This window comes from Oreochromis niloticus, linkage group LG3 (genome assembly GCF_001858045.2).
Source record: "Oreochromis niloticus isolate F11D_XX linkage group LG3, O_niloticus_UMD_NMBU, whole genome shotgun sequence".
Classification (NCBI taxonomy): Eukaryota; Metazoa; Chordata; class Actinopteri; order Cichliformes; family Cichlidae; genus Oreochromis; species Oreochromis niloticus.
In genome coordinates this window covers 61,934,987-61,948,233 of record NC_031967.2, presented here as the reverse complement: position 1 = coordinate 61,948,233, position 13,247 = coordinate 61,934,987, and the positions used below count along the sequence as shown (strand labels likewise).

Genomic DNA, 13,247 nt, shown 5'->3' with positions numbered 1-13,247 from the left:
TATAGCCAATATAATGCCAACTCCACTCACGGACCACAAATCGGTATCACTTCAGGTCTTTTTCAATACTAATGCTGCCCAAATTTGACCCTAACCCATTTCTGCGGTTATAGAGTCACTCTTTCAACTTACTCGGCGTTGCTTAGCGCGTAATATCAGCCTCGAATCCCGCTGATCGCCATTCATCGAGGAGAGAAAACAGACAGCTAATCCACGGACCCAATGACAAATTCTCACGTCTCGGGACTTTATTACAGGAACTTCTATAAGTCCGGGCTAACGTCAGTCTTTCAGCGTGTCTCTTCTCCCCTCTGTAAATGTCAACTCTAGGGATCCGGCATCGAAGGACCAATTAATGATAGGTTTGTAGCTTAAACCTATTCGCTGGAACGTTGAAGACAATATAATTACACAGCAAAAGCAAGACACGAGTAGGCAAAGTTCTTTATGTTTCTCGTGCACAGGAGAGAACTGGACAAACGCCGTTCCTTCGCTTGACCCCAGTTGCTTTCGTCTGCTCTCCCGTAACACTGCTCTTTTATTGAGGGTACATAAATATACATAGGTGTCACGGTCGCAGTGGCTGACCGTATGGAGAGTGTGTGGAGGACTCAGGCGCAGACACTGGCGAAGACATGAAACTGAGTTTTGAACGAAAAGCGAGCCTTTATTTCAGCTGAAGACATGGGGTTCAAACAAGGCAAAATCACTACACTATAACTAAACTGGGGAATTAATACTATGATAAATTATGAAGACACGGAAAACTATGGCTGAGAATACAAAAGACCAGGCATGGAAACATGGAGGGTGGGAACACAAACGACATGACATGGCGACCCATCACTAGTTCCCTGACTGGTCATTTCCGGTAGTCCACTATCATTTCTCTAGTTTTGTTGATGTTGAGAGTCAGGTTATTTTCCAGACACCACTCGTACAGTGCCATCACCTCCTCTCTATAGGCCGTCTTGTCGTTGTCTGTGATGAGGCCTATGATGGTTGTGTCATCCGCAAACTTGATGATGATGTTGGACTCGTGTTTAGCAACACAGTCGTGTGTGAACAGGGAATATAGGAGGGGGCTAAGCACACAACCCTGGGGCGTACCTGTGTTTAGGATGAGTGATGAGGAGGTGTGCTTACCAATTCTCACCACCTGGGGCCTGTTTGTGAGGAAGTTTAGAATCCATCTGCAGATTGGTGTTCCCAGCCCAAGGTCGACGAGCTTCGTGGCAAGTTTTGAGGGGATGAAGGTGTTAAATGCCGAGCTGTAGTCGATAAAGAGCATCCTTGCATATGTATTCCCTTTTTCCAGGTGAGTGAGGGTGGCGTGCGTTGCCAGGGCAATGGCATCCTCTGTGGCTGTTTGTCCGATAGGCAAACTGAAGAGGGTCCAGTGTGTCAGGGAGAGAGGAGCAGATGTGAGCTTTGACCAGCCGCTCCAGGCACTTCATGATGGCGGATGTCAGTGCAATAGGACGGTAGTCATTCAGACAGGAGACCACTGATTTTTTTGGAACAGGAATGATGGTGGATGCTTTGAGGGACGTGGGGACCAATGACTGCCTTAGGGAGAGATTGAAAATGTTGGTGAACACCCCTGCCAGCTCGTCTGCACACACTCCGAGTAGCCGGCCTGGGATGCCGTCCGGTCCTGGAGCTTTGTGGGGATTGACCTTTTTAAAAGTCCATCTCACAGCTTCTGTTTTCAGAGTTCAAGTTGCAGCCGCACTGTCCTCCTTAGGGTAGAGGATCTGCTCTCTGTTGTCTGCGTCAAAACGAGCATAGAAGTTGTTAAGCTCGTCTGCGAGAGATGCGGTGGGCTGAACACTGACTGTGTTGACCTTCTTGTAGTCAGTGATGCAGTGCAGTCCATTCCACAGTCGCCATTTTGTTCCTGTAGTCCTTTCTGGCCTTTTTTATGGACTTTGGGAGGTTGTACCTGGCTGCTTTATATGCATAACCATCCCCGGAGTTAAAGGCAAAGGTCCGCACGTTTAGCTTGGCACGAATGTCTTTATTTATCCAGGGTTTCTGATTTGGATATATGCAGAGTCTGTGAGTTCATTGATGTTGCCATCAGCTGCATCCACAAATATCTGCAAGTCAGTTTGTCTCAAAGCAGTCCTGCAGGACCTCCTCAGCCTCACTGTCCCATTTGTAAATAACCCTGGAAGCTGGTTTTTCCTGTTTTAGTCTTTGTCTGTATGCAGGCAACAGCAGTATGGAACAATGGCCTTACCAAAAGCTGGGCGGGGGAGGGGTTTGTAGCACTCTTTGAATGGAGTGCAACAATGGTCCAATGTTTGATCACCTCTTGTGGGGAAGGAGATGTGCTGATAGTATTTGGGGAGAACCTTCTTTATGTTGGCTCTGTTGAAGTCTCCCAGCACAATAAAGTCCAGTAATGATGTCATACAGTTCTTCCATAGCCGTAGTTTTATCAGCATGTGGGGGAACGTAAACAGCTGAGAGGAGAACTGAGCTGAACTCCCTCGGGAGGTAAAATGGCCTGACTTTAATGGTCAGCAGCTCGAGGCTCTGAGAGCAGTAAGTTTTTAAGATACACACATCTCTAGCCCACAATGAGTTAACCATAAAGCACACCCCTCCTCCCCTTTTCTTGTCTGAGTCTTTCGTTCGCTCTCCCCGGTAAACAGTGAATTAATCCGGCGTGATGGCGCAGTCGGGGACGCTGGGCTCCAGCCATGTCTCTGTGAAGGCCAGAACGCAGCAGTTCCTGATGTCTTGTTGGTGTTTAATCCGTGCACGTAGCTCGTCAAGTTTGTTGTCCAGAGACTGGAGATTCACAAGCAGGATGCTGGGGAGAGGTGGCTTGCTGTTTCTCTGTCGCGTTTGGCACAAAACACCGGCGCATTTCCCCCTCTTTGTTTTCCCTCGACGTCGAGCAAGTAAACAAAGGATCCCAGGCAGCAGAGCGTCCACGGAGTCGAAACCCGCTGTAAAGTCTGAACTGGCTGACGAACGTAGATCCAGAAGCGTTTGTCTGTCATACCGAGTGTATGATCGCGCTGTGCGCACAGAAATAGAAAGCAGTACAAAATAAATAATAACATTTTTGCTGAGATGACTGGGAGCTCTCGTCGGTGCGGCCATCTTACGGAGCAACCGGAAGTCCTACTTCCGGTTGCGCCATAAGATGGCCGTGTGATCTGTGCCAGATCACTCTGAAGAGGAGTGAATGCACTCCCCTCTTCATGCTACACAAAGTTGTTACAGACCTCCTAGGATGAGACATTTTTTCAATATGCCACCAACTATATACTTCTAAACACAAATGATTACATGTTTCTCAATACAAATGACAATAATAAAATATAAATCAATCACAGGGCTCAAACTACTTGTTGTGAGACCAATTCTTTATTTTTCACACCAAACTGTTTAATAAGACAAACTTTACAAGTGTAACGAGTTAATCAAATATAACTAATTCTTTAACATTATCAGGATTTCATAATAAAAACTACAGATTCCATCTGAACTCTGTGGAGCCTGATCTCAAGGTTTTTAAGTCTGACCCTGAAACCAGGAGAGGATCTCCCTCTTTCTTCAGATTCATTTGATCCAGTGATTTCAGTCCTGCATGATCAGGCTGATGTTTGCACAGAGCAGAGGATGAAGTGAATGTTTTTGCACATTGGTAACAGTGAAACAGTTTATTTACAGCGTGGAATCGTTTGTGTTCAGAGTATGAACTGAGATTCCTGAAGCTCTTGTCACACTGGTCACAGCTGAAGTTCACTTCCATGTGTGTATGTTCATGTTTGTTACGATGACCTGATTGTGAGAAGCTTTTGTCACAGTGTCTGCACTTGTATGCTGTCTTTCCTGTATGGATTCGCTTATGTTTGTATTTTAAGCTCACGTGCAGTGGTGAAGGATGACCCACACTAGTCACAGATGTGCTTTTTCACCACTGTGGAAGAGTTCATGTATTTTAATGTACTTGGTGTGTGGAAGCCTCTCCCACATTCTTTGCAGTAGTTCATTTTGGCTCCAGTGTGTCTACGTTGATGTGGTTTTAGGTCCCATTGATGATTGGAAGTTTTTCCACAAAGGTCACAGAGAAACTTTCCCACCACCAAAGTGACGACAGGGTTGAGAACTGGATCCATCTGCGTCGCTCTGCTTCTAAACAATGACAGCGTAAGTGATTTCTGCCAATATCCAATTACATTTTACTGTTTACATTATAACACTCAGCTTACCGAGCGAAAATGACTTGACATGACATTTTTCCAAACTGTTCATTCAGTATAACTCCATAGGTTTACTGATCAGACTTGTTCCAAATACTCAGGTTAAAATTACAGTATAAGACAAATCAATACATTCTCACAGTAACTGCACTTGTAGAGTTACTTTCTGGTGTGGGTCTGTTGGTGTCTTTTCAGGTGATATGGAGATTTAAAAGTCTTCTCACAAAGGTCACATTTATAAGGTCTCTCCTCAGTGTGGATAAATATGTGTTGTTTTAACTGTGCATCTGTTGTAAACGGTTTCCCACACTGATCACAGCAGTAAACATCATTTCCAGTGTGAATCAGTAGGTGAATGTTTCGGTACTGTATGTTGTTGAAAGTTTTTCCACAAAAGTCGCAGCTGTGCACATTAATTCCCGAGTGGGTAACTAGATGCTTCTGTAAGTGTTCATTTTGAGCAAAAGCTTTACCACACAAGCCACAGATGTACTCTTTAATTCCACTGTGGATGAGTTGGTGTTTTTTTAAGCCTCCAGCCCGGGTAAAAGACTTTCCACACAAGTCACAGCTGTACGGTTTAACTCCACTGTGGATGAGTTGGTGTGTTTTTAAGCCTCCAGCCTGGGTAAAAGACTTTCCACACAAGTCACAGTTGTACGGTTTAACTTCACTGTGGATGAATTGGTGAGTTTTTAAGTGTCCAGCCTGGGTAAAATTCTTCCCGCACTCATCACAGCTGTAAGGTTTAACTCCACTGTGGATGAGTTGGTGTTGTTTAAAGCCTCCAGCCCGGTAAAAAGACATTCCACACAAGTCACAGCTGTACGGTTTAAATCCACTGTGGATGAGTTGGTGAGTTTTTAAGTGTCCAGCATGGGTAAAAGACTTTCCACACGAGTCACAGCTGTACGGTTTAACTTCACTGTGGATGAGTTGGTGAGTTTTTAAGTGTCTAATCTGGGTAAAATCCTTCCCGCACTCATCACAGCGGTAAGGTTTAACTCCACTGTGGAAGAGTTGGTGTTTTTTTAAGTCTCCAGCCCGGGTAAAAGACTTTCCACACAACTCACAGCTGTAAGGTTTAACTCCACTGTGGATGAGTCGGTGTTTTTTTAAGTCTCCAGCCCGGGTAAAAGACTTTCCACACAACTCACAGCTGTAAGGTTTAACTCCACTGTGGATGAGTCGGTGTGTTTTTAAGCCTCCAGCCTGGTTAAAAGACTTTCCACACTCACCACAGCTGTAAGGTTTAACTCCACTGTGGATGAGTTGATGTGTTTTTAGGCTGTAATTCCGGGTAAAATCCTTCCCACACTCATCACAGCTGTAGGTTTTCTCTGCCTTTCTGTGAGGTTTGTCGGCCTCCTGAGAGCGCTGACTTCTCGCTCCATGTTGGTCCTGCAGTGACAGAGATACAAACAGAGGCAGTGAGTGAAATGCAGTCATGGAACAAACTGAAACTCCATCCATCAGTGGAATCAAACATGTCAACAAACACATTGTTGGTGTGTTTCCACCACCTTCTGGTGGCAGTATCACATTACAATGATGTGCAATAAGAGTTGTACTGAAACTGACATTATTGAAGAAATACTGATAAGTGGAGAAAATCTTTTACTTCATAAATTTTTTTGAGTTCAACTGTTGATATTGTTATTTCAATGTATTCTAAAAATATGATATTTGTATTTTCTTCTAACTTCTGTGGTTTTTGGTTGTGAATGTAGATTCTGTATATATGGATGAGACAAGATGGAAAAGATAAAGCTGCTGTTAATGTGTTTTTAAAAACCAACCAGCTGTGCACACAGTTTCAATAACAGTGTAACTGTGATACTTTTCTCACCTTCTGTGTTGAAGTCATTGTTTCCTCTGTAGTGGCTGAGCTGAGTCCAAATGGCTGAAATTGTTCCTCTGTTGTTCCACCAGACTTTTCTGCTGTTACTCAGCTGGGACACAAAAAGTATATAGACGTATTTTATCCCTGACAAAAAGAAGCAGAGCAAATGAACATTAATACACTCCTCAGTGACGACAGTACCTATGAAGCTTCAAGGTGAAACCCCAGAAGCAACTACAAATAGAAAGTCATCAGTTGCATACAAGAACTTGAAAGGGGAAAAGCCACTGACTGCCCCATCTGTCACCGCCTTTACCCAGTGGATGCTACACCCTGTATATATACACTTCCATAAATCCACAAAGGAGTCCCGCTCAGACTCATCGGTAGCAGTATAAACTCAGCCAACTACAACATCTCCAAGCACCTTATTACCATCCTACGGGGGCTTGCAAAAATCATAGAGGAAGTGGCATACATCACGACAGGGGTACCTGTTGACAGTGTTAACAACACCCTTACGTCCACTTGGTGAACTCGCAAACGCTTAGGATTTAGCTGTACCTGACCTTAGATGTTTCTGAAACAAGAAGGACATATTGATTTGCTCTCCTGATATTTAGACTGTAGTATTGATATTTTAACCTTTAAGAAGCACAAAATGTATTAATCCTACTAACACATACACGCATGCAATGAAACTCAAGAAGACCAGATAGTATTGTTTCTGATTTTATGGTTCACTTAGTGGGATGAGAAGCAATATATGAACTAGTGGACTAATATTATATTAGGAAAGATGATTGAATAATAGCAGGGGTGAACAGAATGCAGCAGAGGGATTAAATGAGTGAGACTAACAGATTCTTAGGTTCTTGTTCCTGATGTGTGGGGGAGGTTTTACCATGACATACACCTTGTTACATGGGATGAAACTTGCATTTTTGTTACCAAGTGGAACCTGACAATTAGTTATGGTTTCATTTATCCATATAAGGAGAAGAGTATATTTTGACAAGTCATAAAACTAGGCTTTCATATTTTTTTTTCATATTTTGTGGAATTTTATTTTATTTTATTTATGTTTGAGGAGTGCACTGAAAGTTTTGTTTGAGAATTTACTCTCCTTCAAGCAGGCCTGCATGATTGGAACTAAAAGTGCTATACAACACTGTTGCTTTAAAAAACGATCGTAAAGTGAGCTTCTCCACATTACAATGGGCTCTGGAGAAAGTCACCTATGTGGGACACGATTAGATAGTAAGTCCTAAGTCCTTGCAAGGATTCAGCAAGGTATTCTGAATTCGTCTTTTTTCTGTTTTGAAATGATGTCATGTTGCTGGCAGTTAGTGATGGGATTTCCGGCTCTTTTTAGAGAACCGGCTCTTCAGGTTGTTATGTTGCTTTAATTAATTTATTATTAACAACAATATAAAATTAAGGACAAAGGGAATTATCAATTTTTTTTTTAAAAAAGTGGTTTTACACATTTATATATGTTCATATATAAATATATGCGGTGGCCCCTAGAGACAAAGCATGTACAAATTCCAAAACACATTTCTAGCGTTAACTGAACTTCCAAAACAGAGCTACCTAGATCACTTAAATTACACAATTGAAAGCATATGTGTATTGTTTGTGTAATTATACACAAGCACTCATATATTTCATCTTTTTCCTTTTAAACAAATTTAAAGTGAAACAAAACAAAACACTGCAAACCACAACACAATTAAATATAAATTAAAATATGAAAACAAAAAGAAGATGCATATTCTCTCTCATATGGACCTGCATGAATAAACTTTCTGAATCCTTTATCATCTGCAACTGAAAATAGTTGTGGTTGATTCCTATACCTTTCTAATGTGATGTTGTTGTCCCTGGCTCTCTTTCTGACTCGCTCTGTTCCTGTGCTACTGCGAGCGTAACTACTGCCCCTCCCCCCACTTCCCAGTGCAAAGCACAAGGCTCGCGTGCGGAGTGAACCGGAAAAAAAAGTGCGACAGAGGGTGAGAGAAAGAAAAAAAACCCTACAGCTCGTTACGTTCACTTCAAAGATCCGGCTCTAAGATCTGTTTCGTTCACGACCGACACATCACTACTGGCAGTAGAAACCTAAGTTGACAGAAGAAGTTGTGCTTTCAGCAATAAACATACGGGGACTGACTGGACTGATAATGGGGACAAATGGTTGACTGACTTGACACCGATATGCAAGATTGCACCTACTCCAAGCAGACAAGGAAAGGGTGGATGTATGTATGGTTTTTCAGGAGCAGGGAGATGACAGCGACATCCTAGTAGGGCTGTGCAATATGACCAAAATCTCATATCTCGATATAACAATTCTATCGTCCCGATAACGATATAACTCACAAAAATGTAACATTTTCTGTAAATTCTGTGAATCTCTGGCAGCTCGACTTGCGGGAAGTGTTTCCAGCTGCGTGTCGTGTACCTGGAGTCGAGTATTTTAACCGATGCATGAAACGATACATTTTAGACACAAGTTGTAACAGTTTTCTTTGTGAGTATTTATTACACGGCGTGCTGCGGGGAAAAGCCTGTTCTAACGTTTGAGTCTAAGGTTTATTTTTTAGCACCTGGCAGCTCTTTTTTACTTCTCATCCGTAAATAATCTGCATACTATTTCACGTGATTCAGTTTATTTTGAAAAGTCTCAACAGGATCTTGAGCTTTATTGTGAAAGGTTTATGTGGAACATAAACAAGCGATGTTGTTACCATCGTTGTTGCTAATGACAATGCATAAAAGCAGGTGCTTTTCCGTCCATAGTGTGGTTATATTAAATATAGGAGAAAGAGAGAAATTAAGAAATTAATATAGCCACTACAGTGACCAACAAAACGGTGAAAAAATATTGCCGTAAACAGTTTATTTTGCAACACCATGAAACAAACGATAGCATAAAATGAAACGATAGACGTTTTTCTATAGTCATCCGATATATATCGTTATATCGAACAGCCCTACATCCTAGGGTTGCATGATCTTGTGGGCCATGCAGACTTAATCTTATAATTGTTCAACTCACTCATGTAGGACATTTTAACAAACTAGGAGAGAGACTGTGGAAACAACACTATGATTCTTAGCGTTTTGTTAGGTTGACTTTGTTAACCCCTGTTTAAAGGACAAAAATTGACTTTTGTTCTCCAAGCATTTCATGTCACCTTAAATCTCACAAGAATGACAGTGGGGGTCTGCCTGTCATAAAATAAGGAGTAAGGGCTGCCTCAGCCAGATAGACAGCCTGGGGAGGACAGGCCTCGCCCCCCACTCTATGACTGTATTCCAATTCAGGACAGGTGTCAAAATCCATAGGATGCATCCTCTTGAGAACACATCCTACAAACGTACTACAAATGCGGCCTCAAGAGGATGCAGCCCATGAATTTGGACATCCCCAGAGTCTGCAACCTTGAAAGCAGGATGGAACCCGCACTGCTTGACGGATTTTCAGAGCATTACGGCTATCGTAGTGAGGAGCCTCGCGGAGTGATACGTACTGTGCTTCAACATAATATTACCGTATTGTGTGTATAACCTTTTTTTTTTTTTCAGTTTTGTGGATATTATACATGGCTATGCTCAGGATGTGTCAGCCAATTTCCACTAGAAACTGATGAGTCTTTCTAGCGCAGACCCACTGCTGGTACGAGACGATTCTACTACAACAGCAAAAAGCATTGGACAACAAGTAGAGCTCTTTGATCTCGTGCACGAGGGAGAAAACTATGACAAGCGCCATTTCTTCGCTTGACCCAGTGGCTCTCGTCTGCTTCATTGTACCACTGCTCTTTATTGTGGTTACATAAATATTCATAAGTTCATTAACATATGACATCTTACATAGGTATACAAAGGGCTGCTTGATTATGGCAAAAATGATAATCACGATTATGTTCAGTGAAATTGAGATCTCGATTATTTGACGATATTTAACAATAACAAATATTCAACAATATTGAATAATGGCTTTAAAGATTGTCAAAATGTAATATAAATAGTGTGCAAATACTGATAACAGTACAATTGTTTGCAATATACAAAATAAATGAAAAATGTAAACATCTATGTTTAGTGAACTTCAAAATACTGCAAATAACCAAACAAGGCAAGCTGTGTAGCCACACAGTTGCATCAAACTGACATTGAGGTATGTCAATTTGCAGTGTTGCTCTGTGGTGCAGCTACGACGCCGTAGCAAAGTTTTCACACTATGTCTACTTGATCCACGTCTGACTCCGCGAACCCATAATGTTTCCATACCACTGAAGTTGTTTTACCTCTTTTCAACCAACGGCATTCTTTCTTCAGCACCCATTATCCTCTCCAAATAACTTCTGCTTAGCTTTCCGAGCTTTCCTCGGGTCCTCTTAATTGTTGTGACGCGTGTTTGAAATGCAGAGAGGTGCGCTCGATTTGCTACACAGAGCAGCACGAGAGTAAGGCACGAGGGAGGTGCTAATAATCGTCTCAGTCATTTTTAATGATCGTTGAAAGCCCAGATTGTAATTTAGATTAAAATTAGATTAACTGAGCAGCCCTAGGTATACATGTGACCAAAGAGTACCAGTCTCTGCATAGTGTAGGCATGTGTGTGTTCATGTTCCAGATGTGACCCTTTGAAGACTCCCCAAAGCAGGTACCAGGAGTCCAGCGGTCCACCTAAACAAAGAGCTCTTATACTTAATCAGATATAGAGTACGTGTCCCTCTATACCCAGGGGTCAGCAACCTTTAACACCCAAAGAGCCACTTTGATCCAGTTTCCACGCAAAAAAAACACTGGGAGCCGCAAATACATTTTTCAATATCACAATAATCTTCCAATTTAGAACTACAATTTTTTTTAAAAAAGAACTAACCACAATTAAATTACACTTCAGCTAAATACTTCTAAAGGAGCAAACATAAATTCTCTTTGGAGGGTGTTTGAGTCTTAAAGCTGCCAGCCACGCTAGTTTCCGATCCTCCTTCCTCGGCATAGAGTGCAGCGCGTAGGGCGGTGGGCACGGACAGAAAGCCTGGAAGCAAAAACAAACCCCACCCCCCTCTACCTTCGTCCAAAAAATTACCATGTCGACCAATCAAAAAAAAAAAATGATATGGCAACGTGGCATCTAGTTGTTAAGAAACGGGGGGAAGTTTTAGGAGTGACGGCTGTGATTTGAGACATGAGAGATTTGAGACGTTTAGCGCAAATCTTGTGTAGTTAGTGTGTCGATAGTCAATAGTTTTGTTGTGTGTGTCAGAACAATGAGGCGACTGCTGAATGTTACAGGTGTTACAGCAGTGATACATCTCCTGTTGTCAGGCCTGCAGGTATCAGGCTGTTGTTCTCCTTTATCTCATAGTGGACAGAAATTATTTTTTGGAGTAGCACAAATAATTTGTGTGGCATCAGATTTGATGCAGAACAGCTGACTGTTCTGTAAATAGTTTGAAATGTTTCTTTAAAATTGCCTTGGCTGCATTTAAAAAAAAAAAAAAAGCTGCAAAAAACTTTGTTTGCCAAACTGAGTTAATTATATAGTTACTTCTTCAAAAAAGTAACTGCCCAGCATTGGTCATTATTTACTGTATTTTGTAGACAGAGTTACAGGACTCTCTCCCAGACCACAGAGTCATAATACAAGTCAGAGCTTTTGTGTTTTCAAAATTGGAGTTCAAGTTATTTTTACTTCCACTAGTGTTAATATACTACACGGTTAATGAACAAGATTTATTTATTAATTTTTATTGTAAGTGGGCTAAAGCAGTTAATTAAAAGACGTCTAACATAAATGTAAATGCTGTAATTTGATTATTTTAATAAATCATGTAACTTGGATGGATTAGATGCTGGCGTGACCACAGTGTACATGTCTGATGTCGCTCACAGTGGTACAAGGGATCGCTCAGGGAGTTTGTGTGTCCGCTCAGACATGTGAAAAATTAGAGGGAACATTGGACGCTGCTCCAGCCAGCCAGAGAATCCCCCGCCATCTCCTCCCTGTGCCCCAAGCAGCAAATGGGCCGTAGAAACCGATCGGTGCCTATGCCATTCCCAAAATCTACTGGCATGATGTCGGGGCAGCATGAGTACGAACATTTTTCTTTGCCGATGCCCGTGATGTCGCCCCGGGCTGTGCTGCCACACATCTGTTCGACCAAAGCCAGTTAATCTGCGACGCCAGTTAAGCTGAAACACCGGTCTCTACTCAAAATGTCCAGCTCTGAATGCATCTGGAGATCAGAAGTCCTATTCTAAAGGCTGATTTCCTCCCCCACGCTTGGACCCGTGGCTTCCTGTCCTGTCCTGGGGGTTTGTTGTTCTCCTGCCCTGCACTCCATCCTTTTGTTCATATCCAAAGACTATTTTTCTATATCTATTCTTACCCCCTAAAAACCGCCATATTATAATGTTGCAAGCAATCACAAACTCTACAGTCTGTCTAACTCCAATGTATACCAAACAATCTATTATTCTCAGCAGAGCTAAACTCAACATAAACTGAACCCACATTAAAGTTAGCTCGGTGCTTACCTTTAGATGAGCCCACAAACCGAGAGAAACTCCGTGATGAAGCTGGAAGTCTTAAGAAACAGATCAGAGAGCAGAGACCCACGTGGTTCACGCTGATCTGAGCTACAATCCAGGAGACAAGGGTGTGCAGATCGATGCAGATATCGATCCAAACGTTGGTAGTGGTATTTGTTCCTAAGTTTACTACTTTACTCCCGTTTCATGAAAAAGCAGCTCTCTCTGCTCGACTCTCTCCTGTATTCACACTTTGCTCCGCCTCCTTTTCCGGCTCTGCCGTGATTTGTTGCTGTGCGGTCGCGTGACTCAGCTGCACAACGTAGCTATGTGAGGTGTTATTTCAAAATTAGCGCCTTGGAGCGTGATGTCAGAGGGGTGGGCGTGGAAAGGATTTTGGCCCGATCCGCCATGTTGGGGGTCTAGCGCAAGTGAAAAGGGAGCGAAGGCATACACAACAGCCATGGTTCGTATTTGCTGTGTGGTCAGCTGCAATGTTCGGTCGCACGACCGGCAAGAGAATAAGTTTAAAAAGAGTTTATCTTTTTATTCTTTCCTAGTGATGGGTAGATGAGGCCTCGTGAAGCGTTTCAGCACATTCCCCAAACTGTATTGATACTGTGTCG

At 42.4% G+C, this 13,247-nt stretch overlaps 1 protein-coding gene across 2 annotated transcripts; it reads right to left on the bottom strand.

Annotated features, from left to right (window-relative positions):
- Window positions 1-3,371: 3,371 nt before the first annotated feature.
- Window positions 3,372-12,897, bottom strand: LOC102081460 (zinc finger protein 235-like). 2 transcript variants are annotated; one of them, XM_025905779.1, is made up of 3 exons: window positions 12,628-12,897; window positions 6,076-6,213; window positions 3,372-5,627 (listed from the first exon to the last, which is right to left on the bottom strand). In XM_025905779.1, exons 2-3 carry the CDS (start codon window positions 6,091-6,093, stop codon window positions 4,386-4,388), a joined length of 1,260 nt encoding a protein of 419 aa, XP_025761564.1. In that variant the 5' UTR covers window positions 6,094-6,213; window positions 12,628-12,897; the 3' UTR covers window positions 3,372-4,385. The 2 variants fall into 2 exon arrangements, with proteins under 2 accessions (XP_025761564.1, XP_025761565.1); XM_025905780.1 differs by having other exon boundaries at window positions 6,076-6,178; window positions 12,628-12,667.
- Between the last annotated feature and the right edge of the window lie 350 nt (window positions 12,898-13,247).